Source organism: Aotus nancymaae, unplaced genomic scaffold, assembly GCF_030222135.1.
Source record: "Aotus nancymaae isolate 86718 unplaced genomic scaffold, 86718_ANA_hifiasm-v0.15.2.pri h1tg000064l_1, whole genome shotgun sequence".
In the NCBI taxonomy this organism is placed as follows: domain Eukaryota; kingdom Metazoa; phylum Chordata; class Mammalia; order Primates; family Aotidae; genus Aotus; species Aotus nancymaae.
The window spans coordinates 33,767,548-33,788,617 of record NW_026988479.1 but is presented as its reverse complement, the minus strand read 5'-3'; the positions used below and the strand labels follow the sequence as shown (position 1 = coordinate 33,788,617).

Here is a 21,070-nt window from a genome sequence, read left to right as displayed (position 1 = left end):
TGACCCCAGGCTGCACCAGGCCCTTCAGCTCAGGGCTCTACAGGCTGGGAGGTCCCGCCACGAGGGGCTCTCCTGAGCTTCCACCAAGTGCTGTGACACAAGGGACAGACTGCAACATCCACTTTAGAAGAGAAGCTGGGCACAGGGTCTCTGGGAGGACTTCCTGCCCAGAAGGGCTGAGGGGGCTTCCCACCCAGAAGCAAGGCAAGGAGGCAGAAGCTGCTGGGTGTGGTCAGGGCTGTGGCCTGCCTGACATGAAGCTGCCCCTCGCAGCACCCATGCAGCTCACCTCGCGGTGGGCCCAGAGTCAGCAGGATGACCATGGCATGGACCACGAGGATGTGCATGGTGGCCGTCTCCCCGCTGCTCCAGCGCAGGAAGACCTGGTCCTGAGACTCCGACTGTGGGAAAGGAGGGGGAGTCGGGGCCATAAGGTTTGGGGGCCCTGGGCTGGCGCGAGGGCACCAAGCTGGCACCAAGAGCCCCGTGCGGCCTCACCCAGCTGTAGACCTCCTCGCCCTCCTTGCTCTGGCGCATGCGCCTCACATAGCGAGAGAAGATGGACAGCAGGGCGCTCAGCACGGCGTCCGAGGCAGCACTCGGGGAGAGCTTCGAGAAGAGGTGGGACATGATGGTGGAGCGCTCCACAACCAGCCGGGCCACGTCCTGGTGTGTGGACAGGGGGGCTGTCAGATGCTCTGAGACAGCTCTGCTCTCCGGCCAGCCAGGGCAGCCTCATTGCTGGCATGCCCCCTCTAGGATCCTAAGCAGGGCCCTGGCACCGCAGACCCCTGCTCAGCCACAGACCGCCAGGGGAGACGATCAGAGACCCTCACTCAGCTGCAGGCCTCTAGGAGAGATGACCAGGGCTTGGTCGGACTCTCCAGGGAGGACGCAGCTCTCACGGCCAGGACAGTGACTCGGCCCTGAAAGCAGACGCAGCCACTGTCTATTCACCCATTGCTCATGCCGCAAGGACTCGGGCCATGAACTTTCACTAGATCACAGCGCAGGTTGGGGACAAGACGACAGTAGTGCAAAGTGAGAAGCCCAGTGGAGAAGGATAGCACCCAGGAGAGAAGACCGGAGGCTGTGGGTTCACACGGCCCTCAGTGCCATGTGTGTGAGGCAGAGATGTTGACAGCGGGCAGGTGCCCAGCCACCTGAGCCCACAGCTCAAACCCTCCTGGCACGGGGAGGGGACTGATGGCTCAGACTCCACCCGGCTATGACCCAGACACCCTCACTCCCATGGCTTCGCACCCTCAGGGTCTGGGGAGAAAGACTCCAGGAGAAAGGCTCCAGGGAGTGAGTGGTGACTAAAGAAGGGGCACAGGTGGCCACAGGGTCACAGAGGCCTCAGCACAGCAGTCATGACAGCCCTCCCACCTTCGACACTTCCCTGTGGCCCAAGAAGCTGCCAGCCCAGGGCACCACACTGCTGTCCCTGCCCCCCTCCCCAGGATGGGGTCTCTGTGCTGTCCCTGCCCCCTCCCCAGGGCGGGGTCTCTGTGCTGGCCCTGTCCCCTCCCCAGGGCTGGGTGGCTGTGCTGGCACTCTCTGCTCCCCAGGGCCACACTGCTGGCTAGTCCCGTCCCCTCCCCAGGGCCACAATGCTGGCTGGCCCCACCACCTCACCAGAGCCAGGTCGCTGTGCTGGGCCTGCTCCTCCACAGGCGTGTGCTGGGACAGGTAGATCAGGTAAGCGCTGATGGTCTGGGGGTCAGTCTCCATGTGGATTGCCTGGAGGGAAGAGCAGTCTGAGCGACGCCAGGACAGAGCCGTGACCCTCTCGTCCCTCCCAACTCCCTGTTGGCCCCCAGCCGGTGCTCTCTCATCCCTCCCCGAGGCCCCTCACCTGCTGCAGGGCCAGGGCTGTGGTGCTCCTGACGCTATCAAACAGAGGCAGGCGGGGCAGGTCGCGCAGCAGCCACTGGTAGCCCTGCAGCACATCCGTGTCCCCCGAGTCCTCCTCCATGGGGGGCTCCTTCTCCTCTCCATCCCGCAGGCTGCCTTCCGAAAGCACCAGCGACAAACCCTGCAGCAGACACACGTGAGCTGGGCTGGCTTGCAGCAGCACGGGCAAGGTCTCACCCAAGCCTCAGGAGCACACGTGTGGTGCCCTCAGAGCCCCAAGGAGAATGTGGCGCTTGCTTCCCAGCACAGGTAAAAGGGAAAAAGGAGACTAGGCTCTTTCTGTAAAACGCTCTGTTCAAGTTCATGAAGCCACTCTGGACCCTCTTCTGTCACCAGCAGGAAAGCATGGGGCAGGCGGCAGCACCCACCTTTACATTTCACTAGAGCATCCCTCCTATACGGGGAAGTTCCTTAGAATATAGTCGACTGAACTGAACACTCATTTTCATTTTATTTTACTTTTCAAGACAGGGTCTCATTCTGTTGCCCAGGCTGGAGTGCAGTGATTTGATCACAGCTCACTGCAGCCTCAACCTCCTGGGCTCAAGGGATTCTCCCACCTCAGCCTCCCAAGTGGCTGGGACCATGGTTCATGCTGCCACACCTGGCTAATTTTTTTCATCTTTTATTTTTTTGTAGAGATAGAGTATCACTATGTTGCCCAGCCTGGTCTCAAACTCCTGGGCTCAAGTGATCCTCCGACCTCAGCTTCCCGAGTAGCTGGGACCACAGGCACACACTATCACATCCAGCTAATTTTTAAAGTTTTTGTAGAGATGGGGTCTCCCTTTGTTGCCCAGGCTGGTCTCAAACACCTGGATTCAAGTGATCCTCACACCTTGGCCTCCCAAAGTGATGGGAGGACAGCAGCAAACCACTGCACCTGGCCTACTCAATTTATTTTATTTGTTTATTTAGAGATGGAATTTTGCTCTTGTTGCCCAGGCTGGAGTGCAATGGCGCTATCTCAGCTTGCTGCAACCTCTACCTCCTGGGTACAAGCAAGTTTCCTGCTTCAGCCTCCTGAGTAGCTGGGCCCAAGGCCACCAGGCCTGGCTAATTTTTGTATTTTCGTTAAGATGGGGTTTCACCATGTTGGCCAGGCTGGTCTTGAACTCCCGACCTCAGGCAATCCGCCTGCCTCAGCCTCCCAAAGTGTTGGGAATATAGGTGTGAGCCATCACACCTAGCCCCAGTCCACTCATTTTAAACATGAAGAGTGTGCTCAGGGGGCCCCGCCGCAGCCTCACCTTCATGGCCAGCACACGGGAGGCCACCTGGGAGGAGCCGAGGCGCCGCAGGAAGTAGTCCAGTACCTCACATGTGGTCTGCTCGTCGGCCTTCGGGCCCAGGAGCAGGTCCTGCAGGCGGCCAAGCAGCTGCCGCTGCTTCTGCTGCCTCTGTGGGGACAAAGGGACTCTCAGGAGTGCAGGTGGCAGGCCAGGCAGACGGGTTGTGGGGTGCGGGGCAGTGGGCAGACCTGACCTGCCGCTTCTTGGCCTTCTGCTCCTTACTCTCGCTCTCGTCGTCCTCCTCCCCAGAGGCAGCATCATCCACAGCGTCATGCAACAGGAACTCACACAGGCATTGCACAGGCAGCACGTCCAGGGAGCCCTCGCTGGACTGCACCAGGTCAGCCAGCCAGGGCATGGACTGCGAGGAGGCCTGGGCAGGCAATGGTGACCCCTAGTCAGTACCTTCCGGACCCAACACCTGCTGCCAGGCCCCCTGGTGACTGTGCAGCTGGGGAGGGCCACACGCACCAGCCAGCTCATGGGCCCCACACCCAGGTGTGCCCTGCCCCGCTCCGGCCACCGAGGCCTCTGGAAGGTTCCGGGCCTCCCGAGACCACCACCTCTACCTCCCGGAGCAGCAGTTCTCACCTGCCGCTGGATGATGTGGAGGAGGAAGTCTGGGTTTCGGCTCCTGCACAAGAGGTGCCCGAGGCGGAGGGACTGGTTGAGGCTTTTCACTTGATCCAGGATGTGAGGGGGAGGCCTCCGGGGGGGTCCCCTGAAGGTCACAGAGGATGCGATACATCAGCACGCCCAGAGCAGATCACCTCCCAGGAACCACAGCAAAGGCAGCACTCCCTCCTCCCACCCCTGCTTCTGAGGAGCAGCTGACAGCCCACGATGGGCAACCAGTCCTGACCTGACCTCAATGTGCCCAAGGCCTGGCCCGACAGCAGTAAGCCAGGGACATGGGGACGGGGCTCCATGGGCCTTTTAGAGTCTGCTGGTCTGCTCTGCCAGCTTCTTCAGCCTCTGTCCCACCTACACCAACCACCCACCGGTCCCAACGGCAGGTGAGGGGAGGGGGCTGCTCGGGCTTCGTACTGGGGGTCCAGGCTGGTGAGCTGCGACAGGAGGAGACTGCTGCTCTCAGTGATGGTCTGCTTGGTGGATGCGGCTGCCAGGTGCCCCTCGAAGGCCAGGATCTCCTGCTTTTCCCGCTGAGCGGTCTGCAGCTCACGGTTCATCATCTCTGTCCGGGTCTCCTCATCCGTCAGGGTGCACGGCGGGTAGGAGTAGTTGCTGTGGCCAGATGGGGTAGTGCATCACCCTGCCCCCATAAAGGGCTTGCTCCCAGTGGACCACGCTCAGGTCAAGGAGGGTCAAAACCACTATGGCCACGGCTGCCTGGTGCACAGCACAGTCAGGAGCACAGGGCACCCGGGCCACCTACAATGCTGTCAGAGCTGAGACCACAGAGAGAAGCCACAGTGCTGCCCAGAGGCCCAGCCAACGACTGCCTTGTCGTCCACAGGCAGCACACCTGCCCTCACCAGAGCAAAGCCCAGAGGCGTCAGAGCCAGGCCTCCTCCCTTTCCATGCCACCCACGCCGGGAGCACAGCCCAGCATGACAGCCAGGCAGGCTCTGTCTACCCCATCCAGGGACAGACCTGCAGGGCAGACTCTGCCTCCAGAAGCACACGTGGCTTTCACATGTTCCAAAACCCAACTCCCCATGGCTGCTCTCATCTGAGCCCTGTTCCCAAGGCCCCAAATCAGCCTGCTCCTTCAGAGGTGGGAGGGGAGCAGTCGGGCCTCCTGTCTCAGGACATACACACACCGCTCCCTGCAATGCATGGGCTGACACATGCCCAGTCCCCACAATACCAGGGCCACACACACTCTCTGTCCCTACGATGTCACAGCCTCAGGTGCCACTTCACCTCAGTCACTGCCCTTGGTGTGGTGCCATCACTAGTGAGACAGGATGCTGGCCCCAGAGCTCGTTGGCCCTTGCCCTGTCCGGGCACCAATGCTGCCATGGTGGTGAGCCCTGGGCGTCTTCCAGAAAGGCTGTGCCAACTCTCATCCCACCTGCACTTAACTGTTCCTGAGGCTCACCCACTGCTGATCCCACGCAGGATCACGCTAGGTCCTGTTAAAGCCCCCTGACCCACCGGGCCTGGCTCCATCCTGTCCAGCTCATCTCTGGCCCAATTCTCTTGCCATGACCTCCAGCATCACACCACCCTCAGCCTGCCCAGTCCCCACTCCAGTCGGCAGCATGCTCACTGCCCAGGAGGAGCTGGGATGACCTGTGGACCTCCCTGCTGGCCTCTGTGATGCTGCCTCAATCCACACCCCCTCTCCCAGCAAGGTAAAGAGAAGAGAGCACAGTGCACCAGGCTTAGGTGCAGGAGCTCAGGTCCATGAGTTCAACAGAAGCCAGACGCAGCGTGGCCCAGGAGACAGCGGGGAACACAGAGCGAGGCGGGAGACAGCCCCAGCAGAAAGAGACCAGGCCTTGGGCACCCGGCCCTGGTCCCACCAAGGAGACTGTGGACTCACTTGGTCATCACCATCTCCATGAGCATCTTCAGGGTCGGGTACTCCTCCCATGCAGCCAGGCCTAGGGAACCAGAGGGCGCGTGGGGCTGGCCAAGCTCCCCTGGGCACCAGGTAGCCCTCTGCCCCAGGCATGTGACCCCACCCTCTCCCAGCTCCTCCTCTCATCCCCAGCTAGGCTCATCCCAAGTCCCAACAGACAAACTGCCCCAAAAGCAAAAGGACCAGCAGGGCCAAGTGCATGTGGGCCAGCCAGCAGGGGCTCACCTATGTTCTCTGGGTTAAACGCGGCAACGACCAGCAGGAGGGGCCAGGCCTTCCAGTAGAGGGTGGAGATGGCGAGGTTCGGAGGCTGGTACCTGGAAGGCAGGAGCGCCCTGACTCAAGCCCGGCACACCAAGCTCAGCAGCAAGAATTGGCCAGGCCAGACGCTGGGGTGTGGGGGCAGGGATGGTGCTGCCTCCCAGTTCCTCCCAAGACTGCCCTCCAGTGACACCTGTCCAGGCACATGTGTGAGCCCAGCTCTGGGCTCCCTGTCCAGGCCCAGACTCCAGCTCCATCCTTACCTTTCTAAGTCTCAGTTTCTCAGCTATAAAACGGGAGCAGTAGTGGTACATAATAAATGTTCATTACGTGTCAATGATTCTTGTCCTCTACTTGTCCTGGGGTAACTAGACACCACCCCAGGAACCATCGAGATGGAATTGTAACGATATGATTAAGTGAAAGCACAGATCTCTCAGGTGAGGAAATGGATCCTAGCTACCAGAAGACATGAATCAAGACACTGCCTGGAGCCACGCACAGAGGCTGTCAATTGGGAAAGACCACCCCAGAAATCGGAGTGGGCAGTGGCTGCCAAAGGAGAGAGAGGCAGGAGAAGCCCCTAACCGCGGCATCAGAGGGCATACAAGGCTCGGGTCCAGCACGGGATTACGAGGCTCATCCAATCAAAATTCCAAAACACTGCTGAAAGGGTGACAGCTTTGGATAAACGAAAACCTGCCAACATGCACGGATCGCAGGGTATGGTCTTGCTGACATGGTGGCGTTCCCCAGAATGACCCATGGATTCCACACTGTCCCCGCAACATCCCAGGCAGCTGTTTTGCAGACGCTGACAAGCTGACCCTGAAATTCACACGGAAATGCAAGACCCAGAACAGCCAAAACAATCTTGACAAAGAACAAAGTTGGAAAACGCACTTCCCAATTTTAAAACTCAGCAGTTACAGATGACGGACATGCAGATGGACAGGATGGAGCTGAGTCGAGAGTCCACCCTCTCACCTACACACAAGAGTCCAGAGGTCAGCCCTCATACTTAGGCGCAAGAGACTGCTGACAGGGCGCCAAGATAGCCCAAGGAGCAGGAAAGCCCTCTCAACAATGGTGCTGCGACAACCAGAAACTACACCAAACACCAAATACAAAGTGGAGGACTGACCCCAGAGACGGTGAGCACCAAACTCTAACATTCCCAGGAGAAAGCAGGAGGAGGGCTTTGGGAGCCTAGGCCAGCCAGCAGCGTACTAGGTACGACATCAAAGCACACACAGCAGCAGCAGCTCAAAGATGATCGGGCCTCCCCAAAGGTGACCTCTGTGCTGCCTGTGCGGGTCTACACAATGGAAGTGAGGGTCCAGAACAACCCACATGGGTGTGACTTCTGACATGGAGCCAAGAAAACCTCATCAGGGAAAGACAGGCTTTCAACATGTTGCCGGGACAGCTGGATGTCCACCCACAGAAGAATGAAGCTAGATCCCTGCCTCACACCATTAAAAAAACTAACAATGGGGGCCGGGTGCGGTGGCTCACGCCTGTAATCCCAGCACTTTGGGAGGCCGAGGTGAGTGGATCACGAGGTCAAGAGATCGAGACCATCCTGGTCAACATGGTGAAACCCCGTCTCTACTAAAAATACAAAAAATTAGTTGAGCACGGTGGCATATGCCTGTAATCCCAGCTACTCAGGAGGCTGAGACAGGAGAATTGCCTGAACCCAGGAGGCAGAGGTTGCAGTTAGCCGAGATCGTGCCATTGTACTCCAGCCTGGGTAACAAGAGCAAAACTCCGTCTCAAAAAAAAAAAAAACTAAACTAACAATGGATCAAAGACCCAAATGGAAGAGCTAGGACTCTAAAACCCTCAATAGAAAACATAGAATTCAATCTCTGTGACCCTGGAATAGGTGATGGTTTCTTAAATAGGACACAAAAGGACAGAGACCAAAGAAAAATAGATAAATTGTACTTGCTCAAAATTGAAAACTTCTGGCCAGGGGCAGTGGCTCATCACACTTGTAACCCCAACACAACAGGAGGACTGCTTGAGCCCATGGATTTGAAAACAATCTGGGCAATAAAGTGAGGTCCCGTCTCTGCAAGTACTAAAAATATTAGCTGGGCGTAGTGGCATACGCCTGTAGTCCCAGCTACATAGGAGGCTGAGGCGGGAGGATTGCTTGAGCCAGGAAGGTTGAGGCTGCAGTAAGCCATGACTGTGCCATGCACTCCAGCCTGGGTGACAGAGCAAGACTCCGTTCCTCATGAAAGAAAAATGCAAACCAAAATCAACATGCAACACCACCTCACCCCAGCAGGATGGCTCTGCTGAGAAACAGGGGCCATGAGTGTGGGTGAGGATGGAGACCTGGAACCCTAGAGCAGCACTGGGGATGTAAGCAGGGACGCGTGGTGGGGCAGCCGCTGGGGAGGGTCTGACAGAGCCTCAGTTAAACACATGGTCCAGCAACCCCACTCCTAGCCACTTACTCAAGAGAACTGAAGACACGTCCACACTGACTTGGACACACACCCTCACAGCACCGCTGTCCATCAGAAGGGGAGCAGGTGAAGCAGACGTGCTCTGTCCGCACAGTGGGGTGCCCTCAGCCACGAGGACTGTGATGCTGCCTCAAGCTACAGCACAGGCGACCCTAGAAACAGCATGCCCCGGGAAGGATTCAGGTTGCAGAAGACCACGCCCTGTAGGATGCTATTTACAGAAAACACCCACAAGGGCCACCCTACAGAAGGTGACAGCAGTTGAGGCTGCTGTGGGTTGAGTGGGAGGAATGCAGAGTGACAACTGGTGGGAACAAGGTTCCTTCGGGATCAGACAAGCCTCGACAGTTAAATTACAATGACAGTTGTACAACCTGTGAACGTCCTAAAGACACTGAATTGCACACTTCAGATGAAATGCATATGAACCGTCTCTCAATAAAGCCGTGAAATACAGAGTATAAACTCACTGTTGTGTAAAAAATAAAGCATGCTTATGTTAAACACAGGGGAAAAAAGTCTGACTGAGTTGGAGACACCAAGGAAGACAAGGGGAAACAGCTCACTTGAACCCAGGTAACAGTGGGACTTGGGCCGAGCTGGTCAAGGCCCGCAATGGCCTCACTGGTCTCTGAGAACGGGCCACGAGCAGACCTGTAGGGAGCCAGGCGTGGGCTTACCCGGGCGGGAGCTGGATGTTCTCAGGGTGATGGTAGGTGCACAGGTTCAGAACGGCGTCAATCAGCTGGGTTCTCCCCACCTTCAGCACCTCCACATCTAAGACCAAGAGTGACACAAGAGTTCTGGGACCACTCACAGACCATCAGGCACAGGCAGTGAGGGGACGCGGCCCTGCCTGGGCGGTGTCGGGGTGGGGCGGGGGATGCCTCGGGATGGGGCCTGAGCAGTGGAGCTGGGGGAAGCACAGCTTCTCATTGGGAAACGGGGCACTTTGCTCTCGGGGGCACCTGAGCTGGGTCTAGAGAGCAGGCAGACGGCCAAGGGAGAGTAGGGAGGTGAAGGTGGGGGGACCTGCAAGGCCTCAGGGCAGAGCGTGACCCACAGACACAGGCGTGCTGGGTTTACAGTCACTCTACCAGGCTCCTAAAGGGCGGGACAGACAGGAAATCCAGCTGTGGCCAAATCACACTGAGAATGTGCCAGTTCTAGGACAAATTCCAAAAACGGGTAGTGACTGCATCACTGCCAAAGCCACGCTCGCCTCTGAATTCTCAACGGCCAGATGTGGAGAAGGCACAGGACCCAGCTGAAGTGTAGCTTTGCAGAGCACCCCAGAGGTGCGTGCCAGTGCCGGAGCTTCTGCAGGGGTGAGGGCAGCAGAGCCCAGCGCAGGCACCATCCCCTAGAGAAGCCTTACCGTCCGCCTGCACGGCAGCGGCCCGCTTCACCAGGTGGTCGGCGAGTTCCATGGCATCCGCGGGCCCGAGTGGGAGCTCCCGGGACAGCCCAATGACCAGGATGCGCATGAGTGTGTCTTCCAGGATGGGCACCTCCGAGCACAGGCGCAGGAAGAAGCTGGGGGGTGGTGGAGGCGTGACTCGGTGCGGGCTGCCCACACCTGCAGGACCCAAGGGGCCGAGAACAGGCCAGCCTTTCCCCTACAGAGCCCACGGGCTGGCGGCAGAGGGTTGCTGCTGCCTCTCATGAGCCTGTCCCCTCCACCCTCAGCCTCCCTTGGCAGGACAGGCGCCCTGGCTCTAGGTCTCGCCTGGGCAGGGAAAGAAGAGGAGGCCACCCCCGCCCTAGGCCTTCTGGGCTACACACAGTCACTAGTTCCTACAGCCACCACAGGGGAGGTTCTGCCACCCCACAGAGGCCTCAAGATGGTTCTTGCCCTCAAGGAGCTGGGAGCCAGGTGGCAGAGATGGAGCCTACACCTCCAAAACCTAACCGAGAAGGCTGCAGTGAAGGTGAGCAGAGTGCCCAGGGCATGATGGGTGGGATGGACCAACAGGAGTCCCAAGCGGGGGTGGAAAGGAGCGTGGGCCAAGAACCTGTGGGGTCACCCATGAGGCTTTAAGGGGGTCAGAGCTGTGAGGCCAGCAGGCCGAGGAAGGACAGTGTGAGGCTGTCTGGAGGGAAACAGGGGCAGATGGTGCATTTGGGACCGCGTGGAGGATGGGGTGCCTATGGATACCCTGAGGAGTTTGGGGGAGGCTGCAGCTAGGGCCTGGAGTCCTGTGAACACATACGGCAGCGGAATCCCTGGAGGGGTGCAGGGACACCAGCATGGGAGTGGGAGAAGGGTGGTACCCAGGGTTGTGGAGGAGGGACAGGATGGTAATGTGAGTATGAGAACAGCAGTCCACCTCCCACTGGCTCTTCCTGCTGCAGCCAGCCCAGCCCCACCCAGTAACCCCCCAACCCCAGCCCTCCCAGAATCCTCCAGCCTCCCCGGCACCCACGAGCCCCAGGCAGCGGCGCACTCACTTTCGGTCACTCTCGGGTGGCCAGTTGTCCCACTTATAGTAGGTCTCCGGCTGCTCTGTGAAGAGCACCTTGTGCAGGCTGGGGCAGGTAGAGAAGAGTCATCAGTCATGACATGGGTGCTCAGGGACGAAAGGGACCCCGCTCCCGCAGGCCCAAGTGGTCAGAGGCTGGGCTGCCTGGTGCCCAAAGTCAGCACCTCTTCACGGCACCACCAAAGAACCCAGGGACCATTCACAGGGCTGCCAGGCTGGACAGTGACTGAGAATCCTTTACAAAATCACTGAAGAGAAATGCAGCCCCAGCCTGACAGCCCCACCCTCACCGAGGCAAAGGCCCCACAGGAGGTTTCAATGCACACAGGCTGCTGCTGTCCACAGGGATGGGACAGGCTGCTGTGAGGGGCCCTGGCTGATCTCAGCTCAGTGGGCTGTGGGGGCCCGGGCCGCACCAGTGCACGTAGTCTTTGGGGGCGAGCTTGCTGATGGAGGGGACCACAGTGTGGAGCCACCAGACAGCGTCCCGCTGGATGGCGGCGATCTGGTTCTGGAACGAGCGCAGCACTTCCAGGTCTGAAACAGACACGCAGCTTAGGGCCGAAGCCGTGGGCTGTGAGGGGCTACAGACACCCCTCGGGGTTCAGTTCAAGGCTGGCACGAGGGAGAGGGTAACTCGGGGCATCCCCAGCTTCTACACCATTCCCGGCTGGAATAACACCCTGCGGAGCATAGAGTGACCCTGATAAGCACGTAGGTGACTGGAATCCTCCTGTCTCGAGTGACTTGCTCCAGTCAATGTCTTAGAGGGATTCTGCGGCCCAGCCTTATGGCAAAACCAGGATCAAACACCCGGGCTGTCCTGAACACCACCTCCCCTCTCCCCTCCCGCCCTTGGCTGGGGCCACGATGCCTACAATGCCCCCACGCTGGGCCAGAAATGGAGCACACAAAAGATGTGCTCGGGGTGAACAAGGCCTGAGCCTGCAGCTGGGGTGAAATCCAGATGGACAGAAACAGGGATGGCAGCTTCCAGGCTCTGCATCCCTGGGTGGCCGTGCTGTGGGGCCACTCCTCCTGGGCGCTCAGGGGACGGTGCAGCCATGGAGGGCCACCAGTTGCCAGCCTGGACCCGAGACCCCCACGGAGCAGGGCTGGGCCACCCCCATGTCCTTACTCCTCTTTTCTCCTTTGTCCCAGGCGATGCCGGCCTCCTTCACCTGTGCTGTGATGCCCAGCATCATGGACACGGCCAGTATGTCGGTGATGTGCACCACAAAGCGCTCCTGCAGGGCAGCACAGGGTCTGCATCCAGAAGGGGACACCAGCAGCCCCACTTTACACACACAGGCGCAGCACGGGGTCTGCATCCGGAAGGGCCCACCAGGGAGCCCCACTTCACATCCACGTGGTGCGTACACACACGTACACACACACATAAGCAGGGATCCAGAGAGGGAGCCCAGGACCAGCTGGGAGAGGGGCCTGGCAGGAGGTCTAGGGCACCAGGGCTGGTGGGCCACAGGTCCTAGTCTGGCCACGGGAGGGAGGTTCAGCCAACACAGATCCGCAAAGCCCCGTTCACACAACACACCACCCCCACGGGCTGGCTGCGAGTAAGCTGCAGAGACCTGGAATCTCTGCGATCCACCCTCACTCTGCCTTCCAGCGCCAGCTTCCTCTGCACCCCTTGCACAGTCTCCAACCCAGTCAGGCAGCCAGAGCCCCCCTCCCGCTGCCTCCCTACTCACTCCTGCTGCAAACTATCCCATCCAGCTCAGGGGTTGCCAGTTCCCCCACGCTTGATAAGCCCTCCTGGGTCTTCACACAGGACAGAACTCATGCTGCCCTCTGGGACGAGTCGCCCCAAACAGCCTCACTCATCCCCGTACCCACTGCTCAGCCAGAGCACTCGAAGGGGTGGAATGAGCAGGGGACCCAGGATGAGGGGGCTGGCGATGCATGAGGGAAAGGCGGCCCAGTGGCCGGGCTAGACACCTTGAACTCCATGTCCAGGTACTGTGGCTCCTTGCGCTCCTGCATGAGCCCCAGGCAGAAGGCTTGGAAGTTGATCTCGTGCTTGGTCTGCTTGATGATCTCCCGAAGCAGGGCCCGAGACGCCCGCAGGTAATCATCCTTGTTGGTCAACAGGTCCTGAAACACCATGGCCAGGAACTGGGGCAGAGAGAGGCCATGTGGGAGGCTGCCCGGCGGTGCTGTCCCCATCACAGGCCTGTTCCAGGAGCACGTGCCCTGGCTCCCTCCCGCAGCACAACCGGGTATGGTGCCCAAGGGCGCCACAGTGGATCTCAGACAGTGCAGGGCATGGAGTGGCGGACTCCTTGCTCCACTGGCTGCCAGCCCTTGGCCAGCAGAGGCCACATGAAGGAATCCCCTCTTGACAACCAGCACATGGGGAGTTGGTCCTCGTGAAATGAGGGAAAGAATTAATTGACAGATGCTGGGGGTACGGAACACTGGCAGCAGAGCCATAGAAGCGTGTGTGCCATCTCAGCCCGCTCCCACCACAGGCTGAACAGAAACCAAGACCACCACTCAGGATCTGAAAGGCTGCAGTCTTGTCTCAAAACGCCGGGCTGTGAGGACGGCTGAGCCTGCAGCTAAGAGCCAGCTGTGCCTCCCTCATGTTTCACAGGTTGCGGAGCCCACTGGGAAGCCTAATGTCCTGGTGGTGACGGGAGCTTTCCCCGGCCCCCTTCAAAGGAGACATGGGAATCTGAGGGTCCCTACCGCCAGGACCCAGAGGCCAGTCCCCAGGGCTACAGGGACCCCTGCTTAACCGGGAGATCCACTATTCAGGAGGCAAGTCTGAGCCAGACCCAGGGACTCATGCCAGTCATCTTTGGGAAGCTGAGGCAGGAGGATTGTTTGAGCCCAGGAGTTTGAGGCCAGTCTGGACAACATAAAAGACCCTGTCTCTACAAAAAGTTTTAAAACAAAAAGCCTCATTATCCAAAGGCAGGAATGAGCTTGAAAAATTAAAAGAGAAGGCAGGTTTGAGTTGGAAACCTGGGTGGCTTTTTTAGACTCAGTGTGGCACCCTCCTAAACGGACTGAGTTTCATGCAGTTTCTGAAAAAGATGCTGGGACCTGTGGCTGCACACACTCCAGAAATGGCTCAACATCATGCCCAAGGGTTTCAAGAGCGTCTTCCTGAGCCCCAGGAGCATTCTCCCACAAAACACAACCAACCGTTGGCTTCTCCAGACGCCACATGCCCCTCCAGCCCGGAGCCCCGCTTCAGGTGTGGAAGGCAAGGCCGGGGGCCCTGGGCCTACCTTAGGTGCCAGCTCCGAGCTGTGCTGCAGTGCAGTGTAGAGGACCTGCATGTTGTTCGGGTTCCGGGCACTCGAGAGCTCGTTGAAGATCACCAGCTTGATGGTGGTACCCAGGTTGTCCTTGTGCGCGCTCAGCAGCTCCCTGGGTGTGGAAGCCGTGAGTGTGGTGAGGGTGCAGGCAGGGCAGGCCCTGTCTCCACTCCACCCACGCGCCCCGCTCCGCCTGCGCCCCTGCTGCGCCCACGCCCGCCCGCCTCACACCTGATGCACAGCATGAAGTGGTTGAGGAGGACCTTGGGCTTGAGGCGGATCTTGATGAGGTGTGAGATGACGTCCATGTCCTCGGAGCCGTGCGTGTTGCAGTTCATGCAGACAGACATCAGCAGGTCCTGGGCCGGCCGGGTCAGCTGTGGGGCCAAGGAGGGAGCTGTGGACTCACAGCCACCCTCGGTAGGAAGGCCACACTGTGACCCACACGGAGCCCGCCCTGCCCCACACCAGACAGCCCCGCACCTTGGGGTTCTGCAACCACATCTCCAGCTTCTGCACGGCCAGTAGCCGCACCTCCTTGTAGCCACAGGTGGAGGTGAGGAGCCGCAGGAGGTTCCTTGAGACGTTGTCGATGGGCTGGCGCCGATTCAGCTGGTCCCGCAGCATGTCCAGGACGTACTCCTCCACGCTCTCCGCGAGCTCTTCATACCTAGGCCAGAGGGGGGAGTGGGGAGGGAGGAAGGCGGCCCCGAGGCACCCACCCCAACCACCCCAGGGCCCAGATGGGTGTGCAGCTACCTGGGCATGAGCTGGCCCTCCTGCTCGGGGCTCAGCTTCTCCTCCGCGATCAGCAACTCCGTCTGGCTGTCCTCCTCCTCCGTGAGGGAGGGGTGCGGGCTGCTCCCTGCAGACCATGGAGAGTGCCCCATGCAGCACCTCCCATCCCTCCCCTGCTATGGGATTGGATGTTTGCCCTTTCTGGCCAGCCATGTTTCTTACCTGCGCCCAGGTCGCCTGCACCTCGGCCCGCCTCCCCCTGCAGCAGCACACTCCTGGGGGGCATGCTGGTGTTGAAGGCCGTCTGGATGTTGTCCACAAACGTCTTGCAATGAGGGCTGTCCACCCAGATCCGCTCCCCCAGGGAATCCTCGATGTACACCTGTGCGGGAGCCATGCCCTCAGCCCTGAGCCCAGCTGGGCAACCAGGCTGGGGAAGGCCCACCTGCTGCCCAGGGACTGGGCGCACAGGCTGCCCTCTCCAGCTTCTGTATGCAGGGGGACCACACCATGACCCGCCAGGGCTGTCAGACACAGACCTCTGGAGAGAACACACTTCTTCTGCCTTTCTTCCACCCCCGCCCTGTCCCATGGTGCTCTGTTCTCTTCACCACCAGAGCTGCAACCTCACCAGCCCTGGGAAAGGCCACTCGCCTTGACGAAGATCTCGGGCCAGTTCTCATCCTCCTCATAGGCAGCCATGAGGAGGTTACAGGCCAGCACGGACACCAGGCTGTTCCCCTTGGCCTTGAAGTTGATGGAGGCGTCCCGCCGCAGGAGACTACACAGAGCCTGCCAGGGAGGGTGAATGTCACGTGGGAGCCTTGCTGGCCCCAGAGGCAAAGTTGGCATGGGACGGGCGGGACACTTAAGAGGGAAGTGAGGAGGAATGCTGAGCACCCCGGCCCTGCCCGCCTCCCACCAGGGGCCCAGCTCAAACCTCGATGACGCCCTCGGTGGCAAAGATATTGGGCTTGATCTTGGCCAGGTACATGAGGCTCAGGTAGAGGGTGCTGTCAGGCTTGGCCCGGGTGACCTTCAGCTGCTTCACGGCCCCGCACAGCACGCCCTCGATCCTGTCGTCATTACCCTCCAGCTCGGCTGCCTCGATCTCGTCCAGCAGTACCGTGGGCAGCACTGGCCAGAGCAGGCGGCACGGTCAGAGCGGGGTCAGGGCAGTGCTGCCCCAAAGCCACGCAACACCAGGTAGACCACAAGGAACCCAGGGTGCTCAGGGTCAGCCCCACCAGGGACAGAAAGAGCTCCCACAGGAAACAAAGACCCCACTCCTGAGGGCGCAGAGCAGATGGTCTCCTCAACACAAAGACAGGCTGCCTCAAAGGCCTTGGCACTGGCCTGCCAGCTGCTCCAGCCTGGCTCCACGGAGGCCCGCATGACTACCCCAGAGGCCACAGACAGATATTTCTCAGTAAGCTGGTTCACTGCAGCCTCCCTTTTTGCAAAACACAGCTCCGCCTGGCGGCTCCTTTCTCACTATGGACTGCAGCACAGCCGCCCACTCCTCCACACCCACCCCAGCTTCGGGCTCCAGCACGCCCTTCTCCCTACTTTTCCTCCCTCTTTCCATGGGGGCTCAGCTCCCGACCTCCCTCCAGAGAAGCACCTACCCCTCCCTCACCTCTGAGGAGCATCAGGGCCAGCACATACCTTTCCTAACGTCGTGCTTGCCTCTGTTTAATTGGAAGAGGTTTTCTAATTTTCATTGATTCTTCTTTGACCCAAAAGTTTTTCAGTACTGTGTTTTTAAATATCCACACATGCCCAGGTGAGGTGGCTCACGCCTGTAATCCCAGTACTTTGGGAGGCTGAGGCAGGAGGATCACCTGAGGTCAGGAGTTTGAGACCAGCCTGGCCAACTTATAGTGAAACCCCGTCTCTACTAAAAATACAAAAATTAGCCGGGCATGGTGGTGCATGCCTGTACTTCCAGCTACTTGGGAGACTGAGGCAGGAGAATCACCTGAACCCAGGAGGCGGAGGTTGAAGTGAGCCAAGATCGTGCCATTGCACTCCAGCCTGGGTGACAGAGTGAGACTCTGTCTCAAAAAAATAAAAAACTAGGCCGGGCGCCGTGGCTCACACCTGTAATCCCAGCACTTTGGGAGGCTGAGGCAGGTGGATTGTCTGAGGCCCAGGATTTGAGACCAGCCTGACCAACATGGATAAACCTCTACTAAAAAAAACTACAAAATTAGCCGGGCATGGTGGCACAGGCCTGTAATCCCAGCTGCTCAGAAGGCTGAGGCAGGAGAATTGCTTGTACCCGGGAGGTGGAGGTTGCAGTGAGCCATTGTGCCACTGCACTCCAGCCAGGGCAACAAGAGAGAAACTCTGTCTCAAAATAAATAAATAAATATATACACACACACACGTGGACAGAGGTGTTCTGATCTACCTTAACTGCACCTGCGGCTAAGACCTTGAGGAAGAATCCTGACGCCCTGAGACAAGCAGGTGGGACAGGGGGATGGCCTAGGAGGGGCTCTAAATACAGATACCACAAATGGCTGGATGCAGCTGTCTCTCCATTTTGCTGAGAATACTTAATATTGTAGTGATCTACCACTCAGAATATGCTTTTCATAACCATATCTCCTTTCACCTTCAAAATCTCCTTTATACAGGAAGTGGTCCAAGAAAGAAACGAACAGAACAGAACCTAGCAGCTGGCGGCGGAGAACCTGGGCCAGGGTGAAGCCTATGGTCTCTGTCTTCACTTTCGATCCTCACCAGCACCTGGAGAGCTGCCCAGGGACAGGCCTCGCATGGGAAGTCTGAGGCTTGACCTCCTAAAGCAGTTCTCCATCTGTGCCCTCCTGGGCCATTTGCCCCCAGGGCTCCCTGATGCCAAATGAATCCAGCACAAACACTGTCTGCAGTGCCCAGCCTCGGCTCTCACTAGCATGTGCTCCCCAAGCCAGGCCAGGCCTCCATCCCCTGGGCACAGTCCACTCTCTGCTTGGCACCTCCCTTTCCTGACTGCCCCAGTTTCATCACCCTGCCCGTGTTTCCTGGCCCAAGTTCACACCACAACTCCCTGCCAGGCCTCCTCCCTCCAGGCCCTCAGGGACTCCATATTTTGAACTTTCACTGGACTCACTCACAGGCTTGCACTGCAGCACCCAGGTCCCTCCCTAAGGGCAAGGCCACAGCCCACAAGTCCCCTGGGCCCTGCCTAGCATAAAACTCAGTAACCAGGGTGGCGTAGCTTGAACAGACACCTCACTACCAAAGTCACCAGGATGCTTATTCTTTTTGATACAAAAGAAATTATCCAAAAGAAATGCTCCCATAAAAACAAAACACTGCAGACAACAAGGCTTGCTGGGGTGGTGTGACAGCTGCCAGTAAGACTCCCCAGGGAGTCATGGTGCCTTTAAAAATGGTTGTTAGGAAAATGGCGCAGAGAAGCAGGGGTGATTCTAGACACACAGTTAAAGGTGTTTCTGAGAGCAATGGGATCGTGGTGAAGTTTACATTTCCCCTTGATATCTACTGTTCTGCTGCTTTTCAACTGCAAGCAGGGAGGGGATCAACTTTTCCCTGTTGGTAACCAGGAGGGAAGGAGGAACAAAGTGCAATTACCTCCGCTCAGGATGAGAGAGGAATGCACCGGGATGCACATCCTTAAGAACACGCACCTGGGCTGTCATCACACACGGTTTACCCCCTAGGCTCAGACAGTGTCTGTCACAAAGTGGGTGCCCAACAGATACATGAGACCATGAGACAAGTGAAGAGGGTTGTGACCAGCTTCTCAAAGGGCAGCCCCCAGCAGCCCAGGACACAGAACACACGCGGGGTAAAGGCAACTACGTGAGAGCACTTCCAAGAACAAGTTACACACATCCGCTCTCCCAGGGGACCCCGGCCATATGGGTGGCGCTGGGCCTGGAGGTGGCCTTCCATGAACACCTGATGGACGGACGCGGTGAGGGGCGAAGTCCAGAGACTCATTACCTTCAATTGGCACCACAGATGGTTCTTTAATCGATGGAGAAATGGCTCGTTTTTCTGCCACTGCAGCCTCAGCCAGGCGCCCCAGGGCACTCAGCGGGGGTGTAGAAGAGAGTTTGGGGCGTTTGGTGAGGCCGGTCAGGGCCGAGGCCCCAGACAACGCAGCTGCCGCATCCCGCTTGCGCTCAGAAGGCAGACCAGAAGGGGCTGGCTTCAGCAGGGTGGACGCGGTTTTCGATTCATTGGCCTGACCCTTTGAGCCCAGAGCAATGAAATCTCCCGGGGGAGGGTGCCCTGCAGGGAAGGGAGAGAGAAAACCTGGTGCATTCACAACACCCAAGGTGGAAAAAGCCTGACTCCACCGTACTGTTATCTCAGAGAGGATTAAGCAAGGGTCAGAGGAGGCAAGGAAGAAGTCAGAGGTCACTCAGCAGCCAACAGCAGAGCTGCCACCAGCAGGATGGGAACAGGTGGCAGCGTACAGTTACCCAGCACTGACCACAAACCGGGCCATCTCTAGCCTATTCCAGTCAGTGTGCTTAGTCCCGCCCGAGTTTCCGCAATAGGTGCGATTACTCTTACTTTACAGGGGAGAAAGGGACACAGAGAAGTTAAGCGATGTGCCCAGTGTCACACAGCAGGTGAGTGGCAAAGCCCGGAGGATCTGAGCCGACAGTCTGGCTACAGACCCCTTGCTCTTAACGCTATGCTGCGCTGCCTCCTGCCTCCCGCCTGGGGAACCCCTTCCACGACACCTTTCCACTACTGTCGGCAGCCTTGCAATCAGCCTGAAACGAGATCACTAGAATCCTGGAGAAAGTCGCCGCTGTCCCGAGCCTCCCAGGGACTCCCAGAGCCGCTGAGGACCGAGGATAGTGTTTCCAGACCCAATTCCTGCAAACAGCCGCGGCTGCGGAACACCCTGGCCGAAGGCAGGCTTCACGGCAGCTGAGAGCCCCAAAGACCCGCGGCTGCAGAGCGGGGAGGGCTACGCACCTGAGGGTTTGGCCGCGGCGCTGGGCCGGCGCACCGTGGTGGGTTTGGCCCGGTTCATCCTGCCCCGTCCCTCGCGGTTCCCGGTGGCTGCGGCGTCACCTGAGCAAGAGCCAGTGCGCGGTCATTCATTCATTCATTCATTCGCTCGCTCGCTCATTTGCTTCCCTATCGCATGAGGCCTGGGCCTGGGACCCAGAGACAGTGGTCCCGTGCCCGCCCGGCGCGGCGATGCTGCAGAAGCTGCAGGGACCCCGCCTCCCAGCCGCCCGGGAGCGGTTCAGTCAGGCCGCAGCAGGCGGCGCAGACACTGGGCTGGGGGCCGCAGAACCAGGAGGGACAGCCCCGAGGCCGGGAGGGGGATCCGAGAGAACCAGGTGCTCGCCCGGCAATGAGGGAGCGCCCAGGCCGCAGCCCACTTACTTCAGACCCATCGCGACGGGAGCCCCGCCACCGTCACCCCGCCACCCCGGAATCGGAAACTGATCTCGCAGCACTCGAGGACCCGACTTCCGGAACAACCGGAAGCAAAACTGCGCGGCGGGAAACTGGACCAGGGGACGGGCGCGAGACCCGCGGCGCCGGCCTTGTGCCTGGAGCGCCCCCTGGTGGCGGGAGGCGAGCTGGCCGGCGCCGCGTGCACGTGGTCCGGTCCAGGTGGGTCAGCAGCGCGGGGCGGGCGCCGGCCTCCTCCCCATGCGCCGGTGGGGCTGGCCTTGCCAAGGGACACATTCGAAGACGCACAGCGGGAGGTGTGGCGTCAGGGATCCTCGGAGGTGTCAAGTGGAATGTTCTGCACGTCCCAGGGGGCAGGGACGGGGGCGGCTGGGGCGCAGGCACTGGGAAGGGGGCGCAGCCGGGGGGGGGGTTCTGGGGAGAGACTCCGTCTCAAATAATGATAATAATAATAGCCTTATTGAGATAGAATTCTTTTCCACAAAATTCATCCTTTCTCTCTCTCTTTTTTTTTTTTTTATTTCTTTCTTTTTTTAAAAAAAAAAAAAAAAAGACGGGTTTCACCATATTGGTCAGGCTGGTCTTGAACTCCCGACCTCAGGTGATCCACCCGCCTTAGCCTCCA

General features: G+C 59.0%; 1 protein-coding gene across 3 annotated transcripts in view; it reads right to left on the bottom strand.

Moving 5' to 3' along the window:
- INTS1 (integrator complex subunit 1) overlaps positions 1 to 20,479 on the bottom strand; it is a 33,402-nt gene extending 12,923 nt beyond the window's left edge. For 2 of the 3 annotated variants that reach the window (XM_064366626.1, XM_064366627.1), the window contains exons 1-25: positions 19,993 to 20,050; positions 19,000 to 19,290; positions 15,959 to 16,155; positions 15,673 to 15,810; positions 15,241 to 15,400; positions 15,040 to 15,145; positions 14,764 to 14,950; positions 14,512 to 14,657; positions 14,251 to 14,392; positions 12,950 to 13,126; positions 12,129 to 12,237; positions 11,407 to 11,527; positions 10,959 to 11,036; positions 9,886 to 10,043; positions 9,188 to 9,284; positions 5,986 to 6,077; positions 5,722 to 5,782; positions 4,257 to 4,454; positions 3,801 to 3,930; positions 3,403 to 3,582; positions 3,168 to 3,317; positions 1,859 to 2,038; positions 1,639 to 1,743; positions 499 to 666; positions 290 to 401 (exon numbers count right to left, since the gene is read on the bottom strand). In XM_064366626.1, the coding sequence (XP_064222696.1) occupies positions 290 to 401; positions 499 to 666; positions 1,639 to 1,743; positions 1,859 to 2,038; positions 3,168 to 3,317; positions 3,403 to 3,582; positions 3,801 to 3,930; positions 4,257 to 4,454; positions 5,722 to 5,782; positions 5,986 to 6,077; positions 9,188 to 9,284; positions 9,886 to 10,043; positions 10,959 to 11,036; positions 11,407 to 11,527; positions 12,129 to 12,237; positions 12,950 to 13,126; positions 14,251 to 14,392; positions 14,512 to 14,657; positions 14,764 to 14,950; positions 15,040 to 15,145; positions 15,241 to 15,400; positions 15,673 to 15,810; positions 15,959 to 16,155; positions 19,000 to 19,290; positions 19,993 to 20,050 (3,541 nt within the window). Of the gene's footprint in view, positions 1 to 289; positions 402 to 498; positions 667 to 1,638; positions 1,744 to 1,858; positions 2,039 to 3,167; positions 3,318 to 3,402; positions 3,583 to 3,800; positions 3,931 to 4,256; positions 4,455 to 5,721; positions 5,783 to 5,985; positions 6,078 to 9,187; positions 9,285 to 9,885; positions 10,044 to 10,958; positions 11,037 to 11,406; positions 11,528 to 12,128; positions 12,238 to 12,949; positions 13,127 to 14,250; positions 14,393 to 14,511; positions 14,658 to 14,763; positions 14,951 to 15,039; positions 15,146 to 15,240; positions 15,401 to 15,672; positions 15,811 to 15,958; positions 16,156 to 18,999; positions 19,291 to 19,992; positions 20,092 to 20,412 lie in introns of those variants that run through there. The other variant, XM_012470908.2, reaches the window with a different exon arrangement.
- Between the last annotated feature and the right edge of the window lie 591 nt (positions 20,480 to 21,070).